This window comes from Clinocottus analis, unplaced genomic scaffold (genome assembly GCF_023055335.1).
Source record: "Clinocottus analis isolate CAN_PGR_092001 unplaced genomic scaffold, fCliAna1.0.p SCAF_10, whole genome shotgun sequence".
In the NCBI taxonomy this organism is placed as follows: domain Eukaryota; kingdom Metazoa; phylum Chordata; class Actinopteri; order Perciformes; family Cottidae; genus Clinocottus; species Clinocottus analis.
Window position 1 is genome coordinate 16,895,951 of NW_027175821.1, and position 27,244 is coordinate 16,923,194.

The 27,244-nt window shown below is 42.6% G+C and overlaps 1 protein-coding gene across 4 annotated transcripts in view; it reads left to right on the plus strand.

The window, feature by feature from the left end:
• The first annotated feature begins 4,978 nt into the window (after positions 1–4,978).
• Positions 4,979–27,244, plus strand: part of si:dkey-237h12.3 (teneurin-3) — a 127,353-nt gene continuing 105,087 nt past the window's right edge. For all 4 annotated transcript variants that reach the window (XM_068593425.1, XM_068593432.1, XM_068593440.1 and 1 more), the window contains exons 1-2: positions 4,979–5,324; positions 7,425–7,700. In XM_068593425.1, the coding sequence (XP_068449526.1) occupies positions 5,054–5,324; positions 7,425–7,700 (547 nt within the window). In that variant the 5' untranslated portion in view covers positions 4,979–5,053. The remainder of the gene's footprint in view (positions 5,325–7,424; positions 7,701–27,244) is intronic.

A 27,244-nucleotide genomic window follows, 5' to 3' on the forward strand; every position in this document is an offset into this window, starting at 1 on the left:
TATTTAGGCTTGAGTATTTAAAGGAGCAGTGTAGTATTTAGCAGGATCTATTGGCACAAATGGAGTTGGAATATTTTCGTGAGTTAATAATCCCCAGAAATGTTTCTACGGAAGCCCACAGCAGACAAACACTGGCTCTATTTCAGGCCATGAATGCTTTTACCTCAGCCACCGTAGATCTCCTTCACCTCGTGGCACATCGAAGAAGTTTCAGTCGGCTGCATTCTGCAACCTCACCACTAGATGTCGCCACATCCGCCACAAACGCTTTATAGTTTCCAGGGTCTTTATTGATCATTTATTCTCAAAGTTGTTTATTGTTTTCTGATGGTGAGCTGTTCAATCGTGAAACTGCAGATGATGATTCTGTTTTATAATTCATAAAAAATTCCCAGGTGACGTTGTCAAATGCCTTCTGCTCCTCCAACAGTCAGAAACCTCAACAGATATCCGTTTAACGATTCATATGAAACTGAGAAAAAAGCAGTGAAGAAGCGACAGCCAGCTAATGACTGGAATGAGTGTCCTTGTTGAGGATTCACTTTGTCAATTTACAAATCAATTAATTGATCACTGGTTTAAGCAGCAATCAACTGGCTTATCGATTCAGTCACGCCTGGAAAGTTAATCTCTACTCGTTGGCCGTCGTGCTTGAGGCATCAGGAATACATTTCCTTTTTCTTTTTTGTTGCTTTGGTTGTATAACTGTACTGTGTGTCCGTTGCTTATTTAAATTGTAATAAAGCAACGCGTTGGTTCCAGGACGTCTCAAGATCGCCGCTCTCGCCCTTTGGTCATCCCTTTTCAAATACCCAGTTGGAGGCATAAAAAACAAGCGCTCCCATCTTTGATGAAAAACTGAATGTCAGACATGAAACAAGTAAATCTCACTTCGATCCTTGGAAACCACTCCAACTGCCCCGAAGAGCCAATTGACTTGGACACCATTTCATCACAGCATATTATACAGATGGTTTATGGTTTCTGCTTCAAAGAAGTGCAGAGGTGTAGGACAGCACCGGGCGTCGGGGGGCCTGTACTCAACTGGCACGGGAGTCGTTGGGCCGTGTGGAGCAGCGCTGCGTAGATCATGAACTGTCTTCTTTTTTTTTTTTTTTTTTTTTTTTCGTGCCTCGCTGGCTCGCCAGAGGATCTCTGTGTGACACTAATTTTGCAGTGTCGACTGTTCCACTGAGTGGTCACGGGTGACTGACTGTCCTGATTCAACTGCACGATCAAAGGTAGAGGGGAAATGTAGGAGTGCGGTGATACCGGAGAAGAAGAAGAAGTAGAAGAAAGAAAGCAAGAAAAGGAACATAGATTTACTGAAGAATTTGTGATTTTACATGCGCAAATTTCTCTTGGAACTCAATCGGACGCTTCTTCCCATTTCTTTGATGGTTCTGTCCCTTTTGGACAGATTTGTGTGCATTAGTGTGTACTCTCAGTAGGGTAACTGGAAGCAGATTTAGCATAATCAAGGCAAGACACACTGGCTTTTATTCTTCCCTGCTTAAAGTGGTCTTAAGTTCACGCTGCAGTTAAAAGCTTTGAAACTTAAAGCTTGCAGAAACACAATAGACCCCCCCCCCCACCCCCAGATCCCCAAGAGCATTTATGACCTTTTGTACATAATTCAGAACCACCATCAATGTCCCTCTTGTGCCCCGATAGAGTCCCCGTGTGCATCGGCTGTGCCGGCAGGACACTTTGATGAGCCGTGAAAAAGATGGCACCTTCAGGTCCTCAGAGTGAAGCATAAATGTTTATACGGGGACATGCCTGGTCACTCGAGGGCTTATAGCTGATTAGGACACAAATCCAATTCCTCCTATAGTGGTGGTGCAGGCAAGAGGAGGGGAGTGGGGGGGGGAGGTCTGGCAGCTCAGCGGATAAGACTGTTTTTCAAACAGCGAATCTCTTTACAAGTCCATAAAGAAGAGGGGGATCGTAATCAGGGAGGCTTCTGGGCGTGTCCGCTCGCACTCGTCCTGTACATTAATCTGCCAATCTGGACGGGTGTGTACAATTTCCTGAAAGTGATGAGATGTGAGTGAGATGTCCTGTGGCATCGTAAAAACAAGTGTGTGTGTGTGTGTGTGTGTGTGTGTGTGGAGGGTGTTGAGAGTTGAGTGTCAGGGTTACAAGAGAGTGTGTCACTGATTGCATCTCAGCCCATCGGGGGAACAGAGTGATATCCAGCAACTCTGCGAGAAAGGGGAAAAGGAGGGGAAAAAAACGAGAAAAAAAACGAAAATAAGTTGAAGAGGCCTAGAACACAGCTCACAATTTTCATTATCCCTGCATCCTGTACTCCACCCGCGACTGCTTGAGTTTTTTTGGGGGCGAAAGTCTCTCCGGGGCCGGTGCTTTCTTGCGGCGCGACAGCACGCTATCCTGGCTTCATCGGAGGGTTTTGATGCTTGATGTGAAACGAAGTAGATCTCATTTGGGGAAAGAGGGAAGTCTGATACTCTAGTCTTACTGCTCAGCCAAGAGATAAGTTAGTGTGTGTGTGTGTGTGTGTGTGTGTGTGTGTGTGTGTGTGTGTGTGTGTGTGTGTGTGTGTGTGTGTGTGTGTGTGTGTATCTCAGCGTCAGGAGGCAGTGGAAAATGGCTGGTAATAAACACTTCTGACACACCAGGGCTCCCATCCACATTCCACTCAAGGGTTTTTTGCGGGTTAGTCACATTCTCGCCTCCCTCCTCCTTTTCCTCCCCCTATTCCTCCCCGATCCATATTTTAAAAACCCCGTCTCCACCTGTGAGAGTGTCTTCTTCGGATTTTCAACAAGTTAAGGATTTTAACGCTCATCTTTTGCATCCACAGAGCCAAATTCTGTTGTGTTTTTTTCACCTTTTTTTTTGGGCGGTTTCGATGCACACAGAAAAATTGGGATACATCACCAGGTCATTGGCAGTGTGTGACATTTTAATTATTTTTCTGTCACCGCCTGGTACGTCTAAACGTAATGCAGGTGTGTGTGTGTGTGTATTCTGAAAGCGCCATCCCACATCACTGTTCCTCTTGCTGTACGTGTGCATTTCGGGCTCTCGGTTAGCATGCGTAGCCACACGCAGGTCAGTCAGTTGCATGCAGAATTTTCCTCGAGACATACAGTCATGTCAGGAGTTCTCCTCGACCTTTTGTAACTTAAGGCTCCTGGTTGTTTCAACACTTCTGACATCCCATCTTCCCAAATGAAAGGGAGGAGGGGGGGGGGACCCATAACGCAACAAAAGCGGAGAAATGTAATCTGGGCCTTGACTACTTTATGCCTCTGTCAGCTGTATGACCAAAATAAATATATACTGCATATCTTACCCAGCACTGCTCGCTTTCATGAATCCATATGCAATGCATTCAGGGTCATATATGCTCACCAGAAGCATTGGAGCATCACTCCAATGTTCATAAAACAACCCACAAAACAATACATTTTGTGTCAATGTGTCCGAGCTAGCTAGCAATGCCGAAAACCCGTTTGTCACCACCGGGTGGCGTTACGCTCGTAACGATGTCAAACCGTAGCCAGCCATTGAATTTATGCTTTTTTGTTTGATATTTTCATCCATGCAGGAGCCAATTTAGACATAACAATAACGACCTTGGTAGCTCACTCGATGGCGCTCTGAGGCATATCTGTGAGAATAACTGAATTAAAGGGACAGTGCAACGAAAAAATAATTGTATCACTTCCTTTTGCAGAAAGTTACTTCTGCAGATCATAAATATATGATGTCGATTGAAGTACATTTTCAAAGCTTTTGTATTGGGGTTTGTGCAACTCAACTCAACCAGAACGGCAATTAGATGTCACACTGAGACAAGTGTGTGTGTGTGTGTGTTTTTGTATCTGCTCCACAATTAAGGCCAAAAAGTATATTCATTTTTTAATATTTTTTTATCAAAACTGGTCATTGCTTTTTAGGGACACAGTATTAATTTTTTTCACAGCGGGGCATTGCTTTCCCTTTCATGTTGCGCACACCCAGTGACACACAACATGTTGTGCACAAACAGCTCCCCAAAAATGAAGCCCAAACATCTCGATCGCCCCCTGGCGGCTGGCTGTCAGGTTAGGAAGCGCTTGGTTTGTTATGCAGCAGAGCTTTTCTATGAGCGGAGCAGACATTTTGAAAAATCAATATCACAGTTGATCGTGTTCATTTAATTGTGGGAAGTCAAAAATCGAGATTAATATTCGATCAATGTCACGGGGAAAAAAAAATCTGTAAACAGCAGATATGCATTTTTCATTGAAATGTCATCTCACTTGTTATCATTGCTGTTCAGTGTGCTTAATCTGAACCTGGGTTAACACAAATATCATGGGTCCAAATTATAATTCTGCAAGAGTCACAGTTTGAATAAAAAAAAAAAAATTGTGTCAAAGTCACTTGCCAGCGTGATGCATTGATTTATCCTTCATTTAACCAGCATCTCACACTATGACGGATGCTAATTTTAAGTTATCATTAAGGGGAAATCAAAATATTTTTCACTCCATAAAAAATATTTATATGGTATTTTATTCCACAAAAAAAAACTGCTTTTGCTACACGTGAAAAATGTGGACAGCTTTCAAAGTCACCGCAGTGGAAATGAACTTGGTTTTGGAGGCTAAAGCAGGCGGAATGATGAGGTGATCTTCTTTTCAAGAGGGGAAGTCATGTATGACGAGAGTTCACGGGTGAGGTTTCAGGGGTGGTGAGCTTGCGGCGGGGGTGGGGCCGTCAGAGCGGGGATAAGTGTGTACTTTTGAAGATGAAGCAGATGGATTAGTGTTATCTGAGCTCCTTGCTTCCTCTCCTCTTCTCTCTCTTTTCTCCAGGTAGAGTGAGCCGAGGACCGAATGGACTGAAGAAGAGGCCGACCGAGAAGACAAACTGGGGACGGGCAGTTTGGGGGGGTTGAATCGGTGCAGAATTGCAACCTGAGGAGGAGGGGGGTCGGGGAGGGAGTGAAAGGGGGAAATAATCCAGTGGCGAGTCTCTCAGGAGGGCGCCGGTGGTGAAGGGGAGGGAGTTGGATACCCAGCATGCAGGCAGCATGGAACGGGTGAGGGAGCAGCGGCCTTTCTGCTCGCTGTCCAAGAGCCAGAGAGACCGAGAGAGATACTGCGAGAGAGACAAGGATCGGGAGCGTCGATACACCGCCTCCTCGGCCGACCGGGAGGAGGGCGCCTGCCGCGTGCCCACTCAGCAATCGTACAGCTCCAGCGAAACGCTCCAGGCCTTTGACCATGACCCCACAAGAATGCTGTTTGGAGGCAGAGTCAAGGAGATGGTCCACAAGGAGAGCGCAGAGTACAGCAGGCCAGGTTAGCGAGAGCAAGCGTTCACTCTGATTTATTTTCACGGTTTTCAAGACGCATTTCCATAATATAAGCCGAGAGGTTCCGCGGTTGTTGAGTTTAAATGTTTGTATTGATTACAGAGGTCTTCTGAGAGAACATGTGAGGATGCATCTCTCATTCCCCAAGTTTGTTAAGAGTTCTAACATGAGACACAACCATTACAAACATGACCAACAACAACATCCTCGTATCCAGGTTCATTTCACTGTGTTGTGGAGAAGCATCATTAGGAAAGTGAACAAGAATGCAGGGACTTTGCTGTTTGTTGTGTTGACTAAATTCCAGCGTTTTTGCAGTTTTATCTTCCACTGAGCCCGAGCAGGTTTGACAAGACAGAAGTGTGCGATGTCAGGATGCCAGGCAGTGCGGAACACAATTAGGTGATCTCAAACAAAGGCACAATTTAGTCTGATCTTCACAAACATGCAGGGGAATGTAACATTGTGTGGCATACAGCTACTGCGATGCTCATTCCCTGCTGGACCGCATTAAAATAATAAGATAAAAAGCTCAGTATATAACCCTGTCCTTTAATTGGCTGTTCTGAAACTGCTCTAATTTCTGTAATCAAAAAAGTTTGAGCAGTTTATTCTATTTTATGGCACTCCTTTGGCTCATAAGATTGCAATTAGAAAATATATCCATTACTCCCTTACAATGTTCTTGGTGCTAATTGGTGCCTGTTTCAGAATTAACGGGATTATGATGAAGTTGTGGGAGGAATGCTATTGTTCCTTGTTTCTCTTTAAAAAGTGGACATTTAATGCCAACGACTGTTAATTCATCACAGTGAATGTACCGTTCAATGTTATTCATCTGGTTGTGGAAAAAGAACACAACTTTGGTAGTAGGGTATCGTGTGTGTGTGTGTGTGTGTGTGTGTGTGTGTGTGTGTGTGTGTGTTTAGCTAACAGTAATTTTAAATATGTTGGATTTTAATGTGAATAAATTAGTTTTCTGTAACATCAGATGGGGATTTTTCTAATTTCCACCATTTCCAACAAGACAAAATATGTTTTTTATTTTTTACATGCGATCCTTGTTAATCTATTTTTATTAAAACAATTTTTTTTATAAAAATGTTGACACGTCTGACCTTGAAATCCTAAAAATCATTGGTTAACTATCTATTTTGTTGTGTAAGTGAATACATGCTACATATAGTTGATTTGACCTTAACTGATGTAATTTACATCTGAAATACATTTGATGAAAAAAAAATGGAAAAGGAAGGTTTTGATTAAAAATTATTTAGGTTTCAGGTTGATCACATGATTAATCCTTTATGGTCTATCTGTGCCATACTGAGCAGATGGCAGATCACTATAACACATGGATAAGTAGATATATTTACAATATTTTATATATATATATATATATATATATATATATATATATATATATATATATATATATATATATATGTATATGTATATGTATATATATATATATATATATATATATATGTATATGATTTTTTTTCTTGTAAGTTCTGGAGCTTCCTCATGAGGTGCATACGAGGTATTTTAGTTTATTGCCAATATTCCTGACAAATTGTATTTATTTATTTAGCTCAGATGCCACCAGAGCCTCAAGTCATTCCAAATGATGAGACCAAAAGATTTATACTCCTGATTTATTATGAAACAGGCTGCGTCTGAAACACTTACTGAAAACAATAAATGACAATAATAATGATTGTTCATTTTTCACATGTGTGGATGAACACAAGAAGCTTGATTTCTGGTGATTTTGTTTGGGCTTTGTGTCTGAGCAAAGTGGGTCATCTTTAAAAGCTCCCACAATTATAAATTCTAGTTTGAGCTGCACTATGAATCACAGGCGGCTTAAAAAATAAAAACAAAAAATAGCTCCTGATCCTCTTGATAAGTTGACGAGAGTGGGAGGACATTGTTCGGTCTTAATTCAACAATCACCTTCCTCCTCTTCCAACATGTTCTTAGGTTAAGTGTTATTTTTTCTCTCTTTTTAAGTATCCCCGCTCCCGGCCGTTAACCGTGTTGTGGCTTGGTTTGTTAACTTTACAGCGTCTGTCATTCACAGGGCAGACGTTTTCGCTGAGGCAGCTCGGAATCTGCGAGCGCTCGGCTCGCAGGGGCTTGGCGCTCTGCCCCGAGACGGGCCTCTCCCACCCGCTCAGCAGCTACTCCAGGGGCCCGGTCGCCACAGAAAACCATGAACCTGTATCACCGGAACGTACCATGACTCTCTGGGGAACGGGGGCGAACTCTGGGCAGGATTCATGCCTCTCCAGTCGCTCTAACTCGGCGCTCACGCTCACTGACACGGAAATGGACAATAAATCGGACAATGAGATGGGTGAGTAGGGCATACTTTTCATTCTTTTTATTCCTTTTTTTTTTTTTTTTTTACCTCGAAATGCTTACCCGCGTGTGTGCAGCACGCTTCCAACGCTTTGGCCAAAGGGGAAGGCGTCTGTGTGTCGAAAAGGCAGCACTGGCTTGGATTATGGTCGCCGCTGGAGACAAGGCCCTGATTGGTGGAAAGCAAGTGGAAGCGCGATTGGTGGGGCCGGTATCTGGAGAGGCGTTTGCAGCTGCCTTCTCTTCGGATCAAAGGCGTGATTCCTAGCTGCATGCGGGAAGGAAAAAAGAAGAATTTGGCCTTCCCGATTGAGTAGTTCCAAGTCACCTGGTCCTGCTCCGCAGGCAGCAAAGGAGTGTGATGAAGTTTCCCCGTGGGCTGGCGTATAATCAGAGATAGCTTTGTGTGCCTACCTCTGAGATTTTGCTTAGAAACTCTGCAGTGGTTGACTGGGCACGCACAATGGCTGATTAAATGGCTACCAAGGTTTGAAGTGCAAATGTGATCACGCTGGAAACCTGAGACAGTGGATTGAGCCCTCGTGTTGGAGGAAGGCAAGTGTGTATTGCATCAAATGCAGACACGGTAGCTGCATAGTGTTGTGAAATGTAGACTCTTTAAAGCACTTTATTTGTCTGTGTTGTCACCTTTACTTCCTGGGAGGATAGTTAGCAGTTTGGAACATCGTTTACGTCTCTTGTATTGTACTTTAAAAAGGCTCTTCCGGCTGGTTTTCAACCGTGTTTCTTCTTGCAGGCGCCCATGCTTTAAAGTCAGTCATGCATCTCCTCCCTCCCTGTCTTTTAAATGTATCCCTCTCACTTCCTATGTTTTAGTGTACAGCTTTCAGATGTCTTCTCTGCTGTTGAGTGCGCCTGACATTGTCCGCCATTCCTCATCATCAAAGCGCGAGCCATCGCCATTAAAACACATTGAATGTAAAGCTCCCATTATTATAAGAAAGCGATGATCTCAAAGAGTGGCAGGCAGTTAAAATAATTAGGGTTGATTACACTGGCGAGAACATTAAATAGAGGGTGAAAAGGAAAAATGTCTTGTGTTCGTGTGCTATCAATTTCTGTTCGGAAAAAAACATTGGCCACGGTCTGACATTTGAGACAGGTCATTTTCTTAATGGCGGTATACATCAAGGGGAGCTTGTCTCCGGGAAGGGGGCTGAGTAAGTCTTTTACCTTTTTTTTTTTTTTTTTCCAAAATGCCTTCCCGACCCAAACCCATGTACTTCGTCCTGGTGTCGGGCCTTTGCTTTGGCCCAATGCACCGCGTGTGTTTATGATTCACTCGAAAGCTCACCCCGAGCACAAAGACGCTGGTAAACACAACCCCCGCACCTCCCTCGATCCGGACTCGCAGTCCAGTGTGTCGCTGTATCGGCCGAGCATGAAAACATATCACCGGCCGCTGCTCCGTTCTCCAGGACAACGCGGAGTCTGGCTTCAATGGGTTCTCAATTGAGCTTCAATTGCACCTGCCCCCCACCACTTATACTGCATGAACGCACACACACACACACACACACGCACACACACACACACACACACACACACACACACACACACACACACACACCACCCTCTGGAGTTTCTTTTGGAAGCGTCACATAAAGCCGCTGCTGATTGGCTCCACTTGGCCCACTGAGGCTTTATCTAACTCGCCTTTGCCTCAATTAGTCATATTAAAGGCACAATGAACAATACCTGCCAGGTCTTTATCCCAGGTGCCATACCTTTTCGAACAAAATCCCAAACATCTCAGAAAACACATTTCTACGTGGAAGAGTATGCCTCCTCTTTGTTCTTTTAAGCGCATGGCACACGACTCTTTTCCCTTTTTTTTTTATTACTATTTTTGGAGCCATTTGTCGTCATCTAGATTTTGAGTCAGAGTAAAGGAAAAACTGTCTCGCTGTTCCACCTCTATAGATCTTGGTCTCTTTTTGTGTTTTTACGTCAGGAGGCATTGCACTTTTGACTTTCACAATTTAATGAAGCAGCTATAAGAGAAATGACCCATCCAAAGGTTTCCATCAACTGAATATGCATGCAGAAGCTCCGACAAGGGGCCGTTCAGCCCCACTTATTCATAAATGAACTCAATATTTCATTCTAATTCGCTCTGTTCAACAGAGTGTTCGACACAGACAAGTACCAAAGCCTCGGCGCATCCGGAGAGCGAGGCATCTGCAAGTGTTAACCTTCGCCATTCAAAAATAAGAGGTCCACCTTTTTAAAACATGAAGCTGGAGTGGGCATCTTGTCGAGAGCAGCCACACAGCCGGGATGAGAGGGGTTGTTTTCTAAAGTGATCCATCTGGAAGCCGATTCTTTCCATGCCATTCTTTCCAAGAGGATCCAGCAGCGAAAGAGATGCGAGTAAAGTCCTGTGCAGTCAAAAGCCAAGCCCCTAGTTGCAGTCATGGCTCATAACATAACCGCTCATGTCTGATTATTTATGCCACATAGATTTGTTGGTTGTATTTTAAAAAAAAACAAAAACTTTTTTTATGAAGTAGTAGGAAAAAAAAAAGAGAAAGAATCTGTTAAGCAGCGTTCATTGATTTTACACTTAAAATAATCCCTTGCCAGTGATAGAATTCCTTGAAAACAAAATTGATTGATCAAAGTGTCCGTTTTATTGGTTTTCTGGTTGTAAGAAAGTCCTTTTGATTCTCAGCAGTTCTTAGTTTATCTCAGTAGATGAGACCCTTTTACAAATATCCTTCTCACCATGAACGATGCAGCTCAGCATGCTTTGACCTAAGAAACAAAAGGGAGCCTTCATTTCTCTATGCCTTTCTTCAAGAAACACACTGAATATATATATTAATTTATTCTTTATAATTTATTTCTGATCTATAAAAGCACACCAATGTGGAAATTCACATTCAATTTGAACAAATATTAAACTAAAATGTCAAAAAATTCAACATGACTTCTCATTAATTTGAAATATATCCATGCTGATATGCTACATGACTAAAACAAATTATAAAATAGTGCTATTTCCCCTTATGCAGAATTATTATGTTTCTCACTTAATGATAACTGACAGTGATCACTCGCAAACACTAAACAAACACATAAACAAACACTCACATGCACACATGTGCTCATATATATATATATATATATATATATATATATATATATATATATATATATATATATATATAAACACACACACCCATGTGCTACAGAGTGCTGTGACATGTACCAGCTGTATAGTGCTGGAACTTCATGTCTGTAGGGAGCGTTACGCTGCTGTAAGTGTCACCCTGCTTTAAAAAAAAAGGAAGGTTTGCACTCGGCAGGCGAAGTGAGAGAAAATGCAGCTTAAAACAGTTTCCTGCACGTAAAATTATTGAAGTTCCCCTCAGTCAGATCTTTTGTTAGCATGTGGAAGATAAAGACACAAAGAAGGTAATTCAACTAAAGCTCCATCTCCAGTATAACAGAGTAACTTCATGTACTTAATAATTTCATCTGCATTATGGGAAATGCATTCAAGTGTTGTACAATTTATTGAAATCACTGGTGCCCCAGTTATTTTTCAAAGATTATTTTTTCTAACCTTCATAATTAAGAAAATTCAATAGAAAGCAACGTATTTGAAATGTTCCTGTACTTTTAATGACAGATCGGGGAGAGAAATGAGCTGCTTTTCAAACTGTAATTACAGAAGGAAATACCAGGACACAGAACTAGTTTCATAATTGTACTTTGGTCTTCACTCCAGCTTAATTTGTATTGAACGGGTTAGAATGTGGGTCACATGTCGTCCTTGGGTGTTTCAGTCCCACGGAGGCTGGCAGCGGACGGAAAAATGTAGAATTTGTTAAAATGTCTCTGGAAAACTTATAATGGAACTAACTATGCACTCTTGCTCTTCTTGTAAAATAACATCTGTCCATGCTCTGTGATGGATGGAATGCAATGTTCTCAACCCATTATAGTTCAGAATCCCCTTTTTTTTAAATTTAATATTACTCAAAATCCACACACACTCATCCTTGGCGGTGCTGCACTACCCATCCTGGTAACAAACACTGAAGACAATCAATATTAAATGAGGACACAAAATATCTTCCTTTTTTTAAAAAAAAAAAAAGAAATGGCATGTATCACAAGTGTGGGGCAGAAGCCTCCAACGGGAAGCCGCCATCCTGCAGTTAGCGGGCCACTACGGCGCTTTCTCGTGATGCATTTTTAATGTTTAAATATTAAATGATTATATTCAGGGTTCAAGTGCTATCGTGATATAAATATTCATATTCAAAAGGCCATTAGGTCAACGTATAGCTGCTGTGTAAAAATGAACATTGAGAAAGGTTCTTTCTTTTTTCTTCTCCTAATGTTGACTGTGCTGCCTTCAGAATCAATATTATACCCCTCATAAAACATGAATGACTGCACGGATCAGACACATAGCATGGCCCAGTTGAGTTGTATTCCTAATAGGGTGTGAAAAAGTGCGCACTGACTTGTTAGGTACTGCAGCTACAGCACTGCAGCACATCGTGACAGACAGCCCTCCGCGGCTGTGGGAAACCGTCACACTTGAGGTTTATTGTTTGCCGCGAGCGGCTCGGCGTCCGCTGACCCCCTTGTTAGGAGGAGGGGACTTCCACCGCGATGGCTGTCACCTTTTGTTAAAGAGGCATCACTTGCTCCGGAACTGCACCTTTTTAAAGTCTGGAAGGATAAAAAAAAAAAAAAAAAAAGGATGAAAAAAAGTGTGTCTCCTTTTCTTGTTTTCCCGGAGGATGGCCAGTGAGGCTGTTTACGAGGAAGATGTATCAGGAAATCATTTCTATTTGTCCTAAAAAAAAAAAAAAAGAAGAAGAATAACAATAAAAAGTCACAGGTCTACATTTTACAGTCGAGTGTGGCTCATGGATTCATTGTGTGAACAGTGCCAGGAAAAGGTTAATTAAATCAGTGGAGGAGTCACAGCAAAGTGTGCTGTAGCACAGCAAGCACCAAAGGCTTTTTTGGGTGGGAGTATGAAAGCGTATCAGACACCCTGTAACATGCTTCCCCGTGTGCGCATATTCGTGTTCTCTCACTCTGCATCCCTCCCCCTCTCCTGTCTCTCTCACACACACACACACACACACACGCACACGCACACGTGCGCGCACACACTTTGTTTCTCACACTGTATCTCCCTAAGATCCAAAAATGAGTTAAAAAAAATCAAGCGAAAGTGCAGGCAATAACACACGTGTGTGTGTGTGTTTGTGTGCGTGTATGTTTGCGTGTGTGTGTGTGTGTGTGTGTGTGTGTGTGTGTGTGCGCGCGCGGGACGTCACGCTGACGAAGGTGACACGCCATCTGTCAAACTCCCGTCTCAGATCTGCGCTTTGTATTGTGACAGTGGAATCAGCCTATTGATCGTGGCTGGCAGAAACCCTCCCTCGCTACTTTCATAATTCAATATGGCACAAGCCGACGACCACAAAAAAGAATAAATAACATCAGAGAGTTTTTTGGTTTTATTTATTTTTTTTCCTGGTCAAAAGGGCTGACCATCTGTGATGTTTTTTTTTTTTTTTGAAGAACACTCCAAGACTGGCAGAGGAACACAGTTTGATCATTTGTTAATGGGAGCTGGGAAGGTGTCTGATCTTCATCTCCAGCCTCGTCAAATGAGGAAGACGCGCTTTGATTGCCATCATTTATTGTCATCACTTCCACCTCTCGCTTCCGCCAGCGCCGGTTAAGTGCTCGCATTGTTAGTGCTCGGGGTGACAGGGTGGGTGGAGGAGGGGGGGGGGGGGGGGCATGCGGGATGCTGCAATGTGCCAAGGTGCCGTTGAAGGTGTTGTGCTCATCAGCGCCGCGAAAACATTTTCCAGGTTTCTATTTTGGATTGTTCCTCGAGAGCCCGCAGCAGGTCGCCGCCCTTTTTTTCTTCTGCGCAGAGCAAAGGTCGCTGACATTTCAGCCTCCGTCAAAGCAAATGACAAAACCGGCCACAGATATCGGACATTTTCGATTCCATCCTTTTTGCTGCCCGGCACGTCGCGGCACGTCACATGTGTTGGTCGCCCTTTTGTCTTCTTCGGTTGTGGCGTATCTGTCGACACTTTGGGGGGGGGGAAACACTTTCAACTCACACCACACGCACCACCTACAGAGTGGATGATCTGATGAGACTTTTGGAGTGTCTTGCCGAATATATTTGCATATTAATAAGGGGAAAAATAGATTTTCTTGAAACTACTATCTTTGATATGGATAGTTCATTCATATATTAACCATGTGAAGACACAGCATGTTGAAGGAGAAATATTTGGTAATTAATGCTCACTAATTTATTCGCTAACTTATGTAATGATAATTATGGCTAGGTGGAGGAAAGAAATATAAAATGTTAATACAGAATGTGGATATTGTGCCACATTAACATCTATTTGGATTCAAAAGAGGGAAACTTTTTTTAGCAAATGCTAATTTGCAATTGTGCTGTCTTTCCTTTTTCTTTTTAAAAACTTTTTCTGTTGCATTTTCAACACAACATAACAAACCTTCACATTTAAATAAATATAATAAAATACAATAATAGTAAATAATCAAAACAGTTATATTAGTATCAATAGATTAGCTTATAGCGAGTGTAAATGCTAACCTTTATATATACATGCACAACACAACCGACAAATGCTTATACATACATATGTCCTTTTTTAATAGATGGATGGATGTAAACTTTATTCATCTCCAAGGGAAAATTAGTTTGTCAGACTGGCAGCAACTTGCATAGAAGACACAAAAAAAGCAAAGTGCAAAAATAATACATACAAAAGAGATGTCCTTGATGACCCCGAAAATGTTCAATTGACAATGATGGAAATAAGAAACATAATAAATTACAAAAGCAGCCAGTTCCTTATGAGATTGGTGTATGAAAACCACGACCATTAACGTTGACGTTTCATTTGTGGAGCCCTTGTGTGTTAATGAGTATTTGGGTTAACCTGTCATGGTAAGTGTGACATTAGTCTCACACAGCCAGACGTCTCTTCACACTTCCAGTTCTGCAGAAAGAAAAAATAAGAAAAAAAACAAAAACACTTTTGATTGTTTCTATAATTTAAAACCCAATCACAATCCTCCTGGGCGGCGCTAAGCCCACGACGCTGCGACGCTGCCCTTTCAAAAATAATATCTGTAGATGGCAAAACGGGAGAAGAACTCTCGGCCACCGCTGGCGGGCCTTGACGTACAATCCACATCCGGGGACGTCAGAGACGCAGCAGCTCCGTAACACATCCGTTCACTTTGTCTGACATCTACTTTCTGTCACCTCATCTTGAAGCATCAACGTATTCCTCTCCGACTTGACCCCGCAGACGTCCGTGACATCGCCGTGTTAGCCCACGCTCGGCTCGGTCTAATCACTCGCGCAGGGCCAGACCGCAGGACGTGTTATTACGATTAGGAATTACTCTGCAGTTGTCAATTACGAGGGCCACTATTTACCATCCTCGAGAGAAGAAGGCTCATTTCACTTCATCACACATCCTAATTGAGTGTTTGTATTGCCATGCAATACGGAAATAGTCAGGAAGCCGCTTTATACTCCATGAATATCAATGGCAGAAGCGGATTAGCATGTCGGTCCAGATGTGTTGTTCATAATTACATGTATTACTAGGTGTCTCCTCAGCAACCATGAATGTTTTTTTTTCCAACCCAGATCCAAGTCTCCAGAGGTGAGTCACACTGATTGCTTATAAAGTGGATATCAGCAAACTAGCGCTTACTTTTGGCACTCATTGCATTCAAGTGGAAAAATATTTAGTGTAAATTTAAAGTGAGACAATCTTGAATGCGGAGAAGACAGACAGAAGTTGACACGTCAGGATGTACTGTAGTCTCTAGATCATTTTTTTGTTGTTTGTTTCATATTGGGTAAAGTAGATTTTCTCTCTTCTCCTGGAGCGCCGCCGGGGTTTTTCTTCCCGTCGTCCCCAGACAAGCAGCAACCCACCAATCTGTTTGGTTTCATGTCTTCTTCCTTTCACCGGCTCTTTTCTCGCCCCCATCTTGGGACAGGAGACTGTTTGTTATATCCATTGTCACGGTGCGGTGGCTTCGACCTTTGCGCTCCTCAGTATTGGATGTCTGCAATCAAAAAATTGCAAGTCAAGGTGGTTGTTCCGTTTTGGACTCATCTGAATGTAAAAACGTCTGTTTCTGCTTGTTGTCGTACTTCAAGTCTTGTGTCACGCTTGCTTGTCGTTCCCTCTAAATTGTGGGTTTGAAAGAAGTTTTGATTTTTTTTTTTTTCGCCTTTGCTTCAGAGGCGTCCTTCAGCAATTCACTGAGCACAAAACTGCAAAAAATCTGCTGGATTGCAGAAATCTATGAATCAAGTTGCACCTAAAAAATTCAACTTATTCTTTTCTTCCACAAACTAAGGTTACTATTTTTTTGTTTTGTTTAAATCATGCATGTTTTTACTGACTTTGGTGTAAGGTTTGTCACACTTTGGAAAAAACAAAACTAATCCACATTTTCTCACATAAAAAGTGTTAATTTAATATTTTCTCACTTACAATTATCCATTTTTTTATTCCCTATCTCCATCACAAACACAAATGCACACTCCCTTACTCACTTCCAACCGTACTTAGTACCATAGAAAGTACAAAAGGGGATGGAGCTACCTTTTTATCTGACAGCATTGGCTCCATTATTGTAGCAATAGTAAAGCCTCAGTGTAACTAATAACTCCAAACTATTAAACAGTCTAATTTAGTGACCAAATATACTGACGAAAATATGGGCAAAAAGGTATCGTCTAAATTGTGTTGATCTGCTCCAGTTTCCTTCTTGACACACAATTAAAAGCACATTTTAGCAACACATTATCCCGCTGGATCTTTTCATCTGCAGTGGAAGTGAGTTGGAGTGTTTTATTCGCGTGTGAATAAATGTTTCATTAAAAGGCCTCGACTTCAATCAGGATTTCAGGGGGTTGTCGTCATGTGAGTCTTTCATCTCGCTCAAACAATACCACAAATTACAGGGTTTCAATCTCAATCTAATTTCTCTGCATCAAATCTTCTCTCATGTTTCGTTAATTAGGTGAAACATGTCGTTGGAGACCCCAGAATGTACATGACATAGATTTTCTTCCTCAAACCACATGCACTGTGTTCTCTTTAAGGTTGGGAACCAGAACTGGACTCCAAGTCAGAACAGAATCCAACGTGCCAAGAATCGGGCACCCAAAGAAAAGAAAAATACGCACATTGTCGGTTTTTTTTGGAGTAGATATCGCTGCTCAAAGTGATGCATTTAGTTTTGTCTAGAAATGGGAAAGTGTCCCATCATCACGTGGTGTGCGTGGGGCGCAAAGGAAGGACGCTCGGTTGTTTTTTTAACAAGCAGCCTGACTGCCACACAAGCAAAGGAATTACAAAGTAAAATAATGACTTCAAAAATGGCCGCATCCTTTTTTTTTTCCCTCTCCCAGTGCTTTTCAAGCAGGAGAAATTCCACATTAGCATAAACGTTTAAACGCCTTTGTGCATGCTCTTAGACCGCACGCCATCTGTGGAGGCCCGCATCCTGGAAACAAAGCTTCACACTTCAGTCCCAGGACAAGTCAAGAAAAGTATTTCAATTAAATTATTAGTAGTAGTATTTCAGTTGACTCAGGGCCAGTCATATCAAAGGGTTAGTTGTAACATAAATCAGAACTTAAAAAAACAAAACTGAGTATTATTGAATCAATAAATTAACAGCAATCTAATTAAACTGCAAAGTTTTGTTGGAAATATGTTTGTTTTTTTGCATGCTACCTGTTTTGACCCCGTTAAAAAGTCTGAATCAAGCATCAGAATGATTATGACCCAAATGATACACAACCGGAGATCTCTTACTTATCCAGCCAGTGGTCCAGATGAAGGACGAGAGAACCGGATAGAGCTGTTGATCTGCTCCCCTGAGTCGCCCGAGATTATTAGGAAGCACTCACAGTAGTAATTTTAGCGAGTGCTTGTCAACATTGTTTTTACCCCGGAGCTCCCCTCTCAGGCTTAATGTAGGTTGCCTACCTTATTGGTGGAGGCTGTCAGGGTTGGATGCAGCCGGGGAGAGACCTGTAGACATCACTCAGGGCTGAAAAAATACTGTCACTACCGCTGCATATTTTAAGGGTAAAAATAGTTATTCTACTTTTATTTCTTTGGGGCATTTCCTTATAATACCAATGATACTCAGACAGTGTGCAGTATAACAAAAATAATATACACATTTATAATTCGATGTGTCATGTTCTATGTAGTTTTTTCGCTTATTTATTTCATTGTTTATTCAGGATACTATTTATTTTTTCCAATTAATCCCAAGAGCTCTCCCAGTTAAAAGTAGCCGTGAAAGTAGCACCATCGAAAAACATAAAATTCACTGTCTTTAAAAAAAAAAAAAAAAAAGCCAGTCCACTTGAGTTATTGTACAGATCTGTTTCTATATTGATCAGGTTTTTATGTAGTTGCTGGGACATTATATACAGTACCTCTGCCATGCATATAAAGCAACAATTAAGAGTGGCATAAAAATGGCTATAAAACTGTGTCTAGACACCTTATTGCCATCATGGGACACGTGTGGCTGAAGCACAGTGAGACAATTTGATAGTACCAATATTGTAAGATTTATTTTTAATTTTTAATGTAAGTACTTGGCGCTGCACATGCAGAAAAAGGACACAAAAAAACACAGGAATTACAGTAAGTGGGGCTGCTGATAAGTCCTGTCGGCTCAGTCTCTGTCACTCTTTAGTTTCGTGCTCTGAACTATGAGGGAAACAGTCTAAAATAATCTCACTCGATACTTGATATTTGCATGAAATCTTGGCAGGTCTCCTCACTGGAGTAACGGCATCAAATCGCCTTGTAAGCTGTGAAGGTGATGGGATTTTAAATATATAATCCTAATGTCTCCCACCTCTCCAAGAAAAAAAGAAATTTGGAACTTAAAATAGTTTATACGGTGAATAAAATAAATCTGTATTCCCTCAATTGGGCATTTTTTTTAGCTTTTAGTGGGGTGGGGGCTCCTCACTTACGGCTCTGCAGAAGGACTTCAAGGAGAGATTGGAAAGAAGGTGATGGCACAATGAAGTCTAGAGGAACACGCACACACGGTCTCAGACAACTACACACACACACACACACACACACACACACACACACACACACACACACACACACACACACACACACACACACACACACACACACACACACACACACACTTCCTATCCTGAAGGGAGAAAGGTCAGTATCCAGAGGAGGAAACGGTGAGCCATTGTTATGATTGATCACTCGGCAAGGTCCAGGGAGGACGCAGTGTCACTTTCATTGTCAAACTCATTATACCACAGAAGAAGATTCCCCTCCCCTGCTCCCGTGTCCTTTCTCCTCAGCAGTCACGTGAAGAAAACCCTTCCAGTGCGCGTTGAGACGAGTTGGGCACCTCGACGTGGAGAGCCAAGTGAAATGTGCTGAACACGCACAATATATTCAGTCGCTCCGCTATGTGCTGTAGTGGGGAAAGGCATAATTCTGCAGCTGAAAATACCCCCCCAAAAAACTGAAAGCATTTTAAATGAGTGGTGCAGCAGTTCTTGCTTGGAATATTAGCAATATTAACAATCAAATTATACAGACGACAACGAGGAGAACTGCCAAATCAATTACAAAATGTAACAAAATTGAGGTCCTGTAGCCAAAGGCTGCTTGCATGAGGTTTGGAAGGATATTCTGGTCCTGATTAAAAATGAATGGTATCAGAATACATAAAGCTTTCTGGCCAAGTGCCCAGAGCAAAGCATCCCGAGACTGTGGTCACTTCAGAGGCAGGGGAGAGGCATTAGGTATCCGGGCTGTGAAGGGATGCTCAAGTAACAGACTGTTCTCAGTTCAATTCATCTAATCACCAATGCAAACCTAAGCACTTTGCAGTTATGGATTTGAGGCCAACGATTGATATTGTATACCGTGTAAACTGATTCATGCTCAAAGAGAGAAAACATATTCTCATGTAGAAGGGTCTCCTCTGCGTATCCCGCCTCGACCTATCCGAGCAGGGCCTTTTATCTCGGTTGAACACGACCCGACACCAATAAACAGGGGCATGAAACAGAATCCTTAATTCAGTCGACAGAATCTTATTTTAACTCAAAATGCACTTCTCGACGTCGCAACGTGCCCCGGAGTAGCCATGATGGCGGTTTGGATAATGAAGTTACTGATGAATCAGTGTACGGCTGACATCTTGCTTTACATTGGCCATTTGTGATTTGAGAGTACCTGATTGAATGAGGGCTGATTCAGTTGCCCGACTGTAACGCACATTATGCATGTTTCCCTTCAGTAAATGACACTGGCAGTTGTTGGGGTTCGGTTGCCTCCGGAGCAAAGTCACAGCTCAGGAAATATTACAAAAAAAAAAGTCCAATACAGAAAGAAACAAGCAAAATGCAGATCTTTGTCACTCGGTAATCATTTAGGCTCGTAAGAGGCATCGAGTGATTGCATCCCGGCTTCCAGACACTTCTTGTTTTGGATTGTTTTGCCTCCACGGTATTGATCCTGCCTAAAGGCTTCCAAGAGAGGTGAGGGACGTCTCTGCCAAGAGTAGAGGTCACTCAGATAAATTGGCCAGGTTGGCTTTTAGCAGCCTCAGGGTCAAAGCCCATTCATCTTATTAGGCCGATGTATCCTTTTAGAGGCCTCAGCAGGAGGATTAGACAACAGAGCAGCACCGGGGCATTAGATGACAGACCATTTGGCAAATAGGTTAGAGCAGTTTCCACCTATTGTCTTTTTCTACATTATCCGAAGAAGCTGTCTGCGGGGTTTTGCATGGCAGCTCTAAAGGTTAGGAAGCGCTGGATGGGAACAGAATGGTTTATGGTCCAGAGAATCTATTTAAAAAGATAATATAGCGAAACAATATTGTGACTTACAGTATGTCCATTCTGATTGTTGTCAAAGACGAGCTGCCGTTGTGTTTTTAGTCTCTGAAGAAGACGTTCTTCTCTGAAAAGGGCTTGTCTTCTTTAAAGTTAGAAAGTGCATCGTTCCCAGGGAGAAAGTGTACGTTAAACCTCAATGTTACAGTTTATATTGAGCTCTACTGAAAGCGTTTAAAAATAAATGAAGTTCACAAATTAAAGTGGCAACTAACAATTATTTTCATGACTAATTAATCCCCCGATTATTTTTTTATTTTGTAATAATTCATGTTTTAGTCTATAAAGTGTCAGAAAATAGTGAAACAGCCTCATCAAAATTTCCCAAAGCCCAATGTGACATCTAGAAATGTTAAGTTTTATCCAACGCTACTACACCAGATAGTCCGTTATTATCGTAGATGACTGAAGAAAAACAGCAAATATATATTTTATAAGCTACAACCTGTGATTTAAATTGTTATTTTGTATTTTTCGCCTAAAAAAATGACGTACATCGACCAATTCATTTTCTGTTCTTTGACTGTTATTGACAAACTCTCTGAGTCTCCATCCAGAGAAAACTGGACTCGCCAAAGTTTGATCTGATGCCTCACTCTTCGCTTTGGTATCACTTGGTATAAAGTGATCAGGGAGGCCAGCTGGTGCAAACATGAGCTTGCTGCCTCCAGTTTGCTCTCGTCATGTTACATGATTTCTCGGCGCTGAATCTCACGTTGGCTGCCGCTTGGAGTTGCCGACGTGCAAAGTTGCACAGTGGCGACAATTTAAGACAATTTAAATACTGACGTAAGACAGTGTCAACTTGAACTTCATCTAGGAATAGAATGAAAAGAATACAAAGAAAAGTACCTCTTTAAATATGGGCGCTTACTCCCGTTGGTTTGATGAAGCATTCCAGGTGCACGACCCCGAACGCAACCTCAAATCTCTTCCTTTGGAAAGTGTACAAACAATTCAATCCTCGGCGGCGCAACCGCCACATTTTTTTGGGACATATTTAACGTTTTCCTGATCAACATTTGTGCAGAGAAGATAACCTTGATGGTCTCTTTACTGTAACCAGCAACCTACTAGCACGGCAACATCATTTGACATCAATTTACAAGGTTTCACTATAAAAAAATGTTTTAATCAAATACAGACAAATACGCTCTGCCCCAATGTTACAAGTAGGAACTGCGACCTTGAGTGCTGTTCCTTTTGTACAAGCGCGTGTCCTCAGTCCCCCTCTCTGGCCCCGCCCTCTTCTGAAGCATTCGTCTCAAGGATGCAGCGGTTGAAATGACACTTTAATACATTAGAATCACATTGAAATGAAGTGGAAGCATCATTCTGCGTCGGCATATTGTTTCTGCTTTATTTCAGACGCAGTAGTAACGCTGACGAAAAGCCGGATGACACAAGTTGTCAAAATAGACATATTGACACTGTATTGAGTCGTTCGCGTGAAATTGCTCACTGATTCCCCCTAAAAATGGCAACAATAGCGACTCGCAGTCTCTCAATCATTACCGCCGTGCAGCCGTTACACGTGGCGTATTTAATACATTGTTGAAGAAACACAAATGTGGTGTCAAAATGACACACGCCGTACCCCAGTAATTGGACGCCCCCCTCCCTCTGTGCTCTTCACTATTGTTGCGAGGAAAACGTGTTGGCTCTAATTTAAACTCAGCCTCCGCCGCTCTTTGCTGCACTCACCAAAAACACTGAATGACAATTTTCACTATAATGGTGTTACTGTGAAATCCCCTTTTCTATTAGCCCCTTTGTAAAGATGTAGCGGTAAGGGGTAATTGCAAATGAATTATAAGATGGCGATGATTAAAGTCCTTTTTGGCACAGGGCTGGCAAAACTATTCTTTTACTTAACTAGTTTTCCAGTACGAAAGAGCCTAATCATTGCTCACCGCCGACTCAACAATTCATCAAACGTCTCCAATCATAAAGAGGGACTTTAATAGTCCAAACCACCTGTTTACTGCCCACCCCTGACCCCTTTATAGCATGTGCTTTTTATGTTTTCCTAGTTAGGCCGCCTTTCACTGAAGCCGCTTGTTTTCTTATCACTTGAAGACCCACTGAGGGACAGTCATGCTTCTAGAGGAATCTCTTGGAGTTTGCTCTTGAAAGACGTACGAGGATGACATTTGGGACTTCATTAAAACAGCTTGAGAGAGGATTTTTCTTCCACCCTCTGCTTCATGACACAATATGTTTTCCACGGCGAAGGAATATTACTCACAAATAAATCCACTGCCACAATATGCCTCACGCAGAGGCCATTTTGCATCGTGGATAAAGTGCTGGCTATGGGACTGATGACTCGCTCTGTAGTATATTAAATCATCTCGTCGCTCCGTCTGGGTTCAGCACTTCTCCGTGCAACAGCAACATTCTTTGTCGTTTGTGTTCTCGGTGATGTCGCACGGTTAGATTACATGTGGAAATGCTTCGATGATTGCTTGGAGACATTCGATGAGGCCGTCCGCGGTCAGGACTAAATATAAACCAGCACCTACACCGGTTCAAACACGAGACGACTTGTTTCCCTCTTTAATATTTTACAACAGTTTTATTTTGGGCGGCGAGTCAGTTTTTTTTTTTAGCTCCGATGCCGGATCCATCGGCGATGCAACACCTCTTCACGCCGTAAGATAAGAATTATTGTGTCTTCACTTTTTTTTTAAATCATAGTTTTACTTTTACATTTTCTGATGACAGCCGCTGTGCTTAGTCCCCCCCCCCCCCCCTCTCCCTCTCCAATCTTAGCTTAGACTCGGAGGTAGCTAAGAGCCAAATGAAAAGTACAATATTAGCTAGAAAATTGAACATTATGCTAATAAGTCCTCGGCGACAACTTCAGTTGCCCGGGCGAAGAGCTCTCCGATTAACTGGTAGCTGTACTTTTTACTCCCCATTATATTTCATGAACAACTTTAATTTGGCCACTGGCCGCCTCGCGGGGTGGGCGATCATATTCTCTCCATCATTTATTTTGTAGATGTTAGTGTTACATGCGCCAGGTGCTGGCTGACAACTAAATGAATAATGTGTCTGGTCGAGGGGAAACTCAGTCAGGGGAAGCCCATTCCCTGGACTCTCCATTAATATCAAAGTCCACTCGTTCAGGGCATACTGCTGACATTTTGCTCTCTGTGTAATAGAGACCTAACCTTTAAGCACCGAAAGCAAGAAGTCATTTTTCATAATCCGCTGTCCATTTTGGAGAATTCCCCAAATACCGCCTTCTATGCATCTGTCCTTATTTGCCTCCCATTGTTCTCTCTCTCTCTCTCTCTCTCTCTCTCTCTCTCTCTCTATCTATCTATCTATCTATCTATCTATCTATCTATCTATCTATCTATCTATCTATCTATCTATCTATCTATCTATCTATCTATATATATGTATATATATATATATATATATTTTGGATTTCCTTTTAGTAATGTGCAGCAGACATCATTTGTTTTCCAGCTGCAAAAGTATAAAATACAATTCCCTCGACTGAAACGGCAACTCCACCACACTTTCCCAAAAATACAATACCTATCGCTGAATCGTGTTTAATTCATGAGAAAGACTTACAGTGCGAGCCGGGCCACGGTTGATGACGTGGATGGATGATCAGAGTGCACATTTTGTCGTGTCCAAGTCTGCCTTAATTCCTCAAATCCAGACTCAAGTGTTAAGCCACCATAAGAAAAACTGGCAGATCCCCCGCGTCCTTCTTGAAGCCGAGCAGGCTGAAGGAAAGTCATTGTTTCAGCAGCCGGTAATGATGATTAGCCACAATCTGGGGGATCGACTGCACATCGGTCAAATGCGTCGACATCCTCAAAGGGAGAGATGGCCCACTGTCCCAGCCATGCATACTGAGCAGATTGATTGTGTTTCCTGCAGAGATTTAGGGAGGGGGGGGGGGGATCTTTGATGTGTGCATGGTAATAATGTGGACGTTGCCATGAAATTCAAAGCAACTGCCTCCCGAGTTCAAGAGCGGACACTTTTTAACGCTCTCTTGATAAAAATCTTAGCATGAAGGATAATTAAGCTTGGAGATACAACGCAAGACTATAAATAAACACGCTGATAGTGGTATCATTTAATATCTGATGACCGGCCTTGCTCTGTCGCTACATCACATTACTCCTTTAGAGGTTCTCGGTCCATTTCACAATACAAGATGAGTGCACATTTTCATTAGGGCTCTGTCTGATATTAGCAAAAAAATGATGAGAGAGCTCCATGTCTGTGTTGTGAGGGTTCAGTCTGTGTCCCTTACCCTTTAACATAAAACAATAAAATAGATGGCACCTTAAGAGGGCAGAGTCCTAGAGTAATAAACAATTTTTGGAGAGTTTTATGGTTTTCACATTAGCATACTGTCACGTTTAGATACTGGGGAGCTGCTGAGGGGACATTTTGTTTTTACGGTGGATACATGTGCTCATAATGTGGTAATTGGATAACTCATTTATTTCACTTAGGTCTAGCTGGAGGTCTCCGCGCTTGAATTCATTTTGCACGGAAACCTACCTTTCGACATGATGGATGATTCGCACAATGCTTTCGGGTTTCGCTGAGAAGGACGGGCACACGTTTACAAAAATAACTTACGTTTTAGTAACGGAGCAATGCCACAGTTGATTCGTGTGATTAAAGCCAAAATCTAAAAGATTCATTGGAAGAAGCCCCCACTGCCAGCGTGCTTGGGAATATTCCACTCATTTGCTCTGACTTTACTGGAAATAGCCTTTATTATAGAAACAATGATAGAATCCAGTAAATCAGGGAAAAGTATAGGGTGTAGTGTTGCCATCAATAATAGATTGGAAACAAGTCGGCACTGATGGAACCCGAGGCCTTTCTTTTGTGGAGGTCTTAGTGCCGTAGCGGTGCATGTGAATAATGCATGGTCCCAGATAGACTCCAGCTCCCTCTCTAGCCCTTCCACTCTGGCTGCCTGGCTTACAGGCTGGGGCGCCACTTTTCCCCGGCAGTGATTGGCTGTACCTCGAGGGCAGTGGAGGAGATGTGAAATCACCTGCCCCATTTAGCCATGCTGTGCTAGCTGCTTCGGCGCCCCACTGTTTAGACCTTTGTGTCTGCTGCTGGCACTCGACATTAGGACCTCTGGTTAACTTTAGCCGGGAAGGCAGTGGCACAGAGCTGTCATTTGGATACTTATTATCGCCCCGGACTTGTCTGAAAGGTAAATCTGCTGCACAGCTGCACTCCCAAGGTTCTTATTTTTTTTTTCTTCTATTTCCTACCCCTTTCTTTTTCCCCGACTGAGCAGGCATTGTGATTGGCAGTGATGCAGTGTCGCAGTTGTGCCACAATCACGGTCGTTGCTTCAGCTTCTTGCTCGATGTTCCACACTCCGATCCCCCCCCCCCCCCCTCCTCACACACACACACACACATACCACACACACCACCCCCGCCATCCCCCATTTCACTGTCTTTAAAAAAAAAAAGAAGAAGAAGAAAAAAAAACAACCTTATTTCGCTAGTTTTCTTTCACACACTGACGTACGGTGCTGGTGTGGGAAACACCCGCTGCATTCTCAATGATCCAGCCTTGAGAACCGAGGGGGCTCTCGGCGTCCTCTCACCCAGGGGTCTCGGTGGGGAGTCCGCCGAAGCTGGTCACCCAGTCCAGCCCCCCATGGAGCGAGAGCCTGGCCGCGGCAACACATAATCCATATTCTAAAGGCCAGCTGGACTGAGACCATGGAGCAAAAGGAGAGCAAACAGAAGTACCACCCCCGCCCACATCAGCAACTGAGTACCTCAAACAGCTTCGGCATGTCAAGATTGAAACTGGGTTGAATAGCCGTTATTTAGCAACAGCTCTTCAGTGGGGAAAACAAGTCTATTTCACCCCTTTAGCAGGAGAATGAAGCGTATTATGTGGCGAAGATCCTGGCCCGGTCCCCATATTGTACTCTGGTGAAAATGACTGCAGCATCTTTGCCAATGCGGATTCCTCCTTCTCCCGCCCTCTTTGTTTGCACATGGTGCTGTCGTGAAAATGAGCTACTTGGCTGTAGGTTGTTCAGGATCCAGGTGGGCTTTTGGCGTAATCCTGCTTTGACAGGCGATAGATAACTGCAGACGGGCGACTGTCAAGCGGCAGGTATCTCAACAGATTCATATTTATTCCCCAAAAAGACCAAACCCAAGCCCTCTACGTCCTTAGTTACTCTCCCAACTCCAATTACTGTGTTCCTAACCAAGCCCCCCGTACACTGTATTCCCATTGTGCCTCGTTGTTGTTGTTTTTTTTAGAAACGACATGGTAATGAATGCTCGAATACTGTATTGTAAAAAGAGTCCTATCTGGTATAAACAACCTTCTTTCATATTGTGAAATAAGGCTTTAACTTACCCACGTGCCTGTGTCTTGTTTTAATTCCACCACCTCACTAAGGCACACCCCACGGGATTCATAATGAGGCCGTTTGTTATTCCCGAAAGATTAGAAATCGACACCATCTCCAAGGTGTTCTA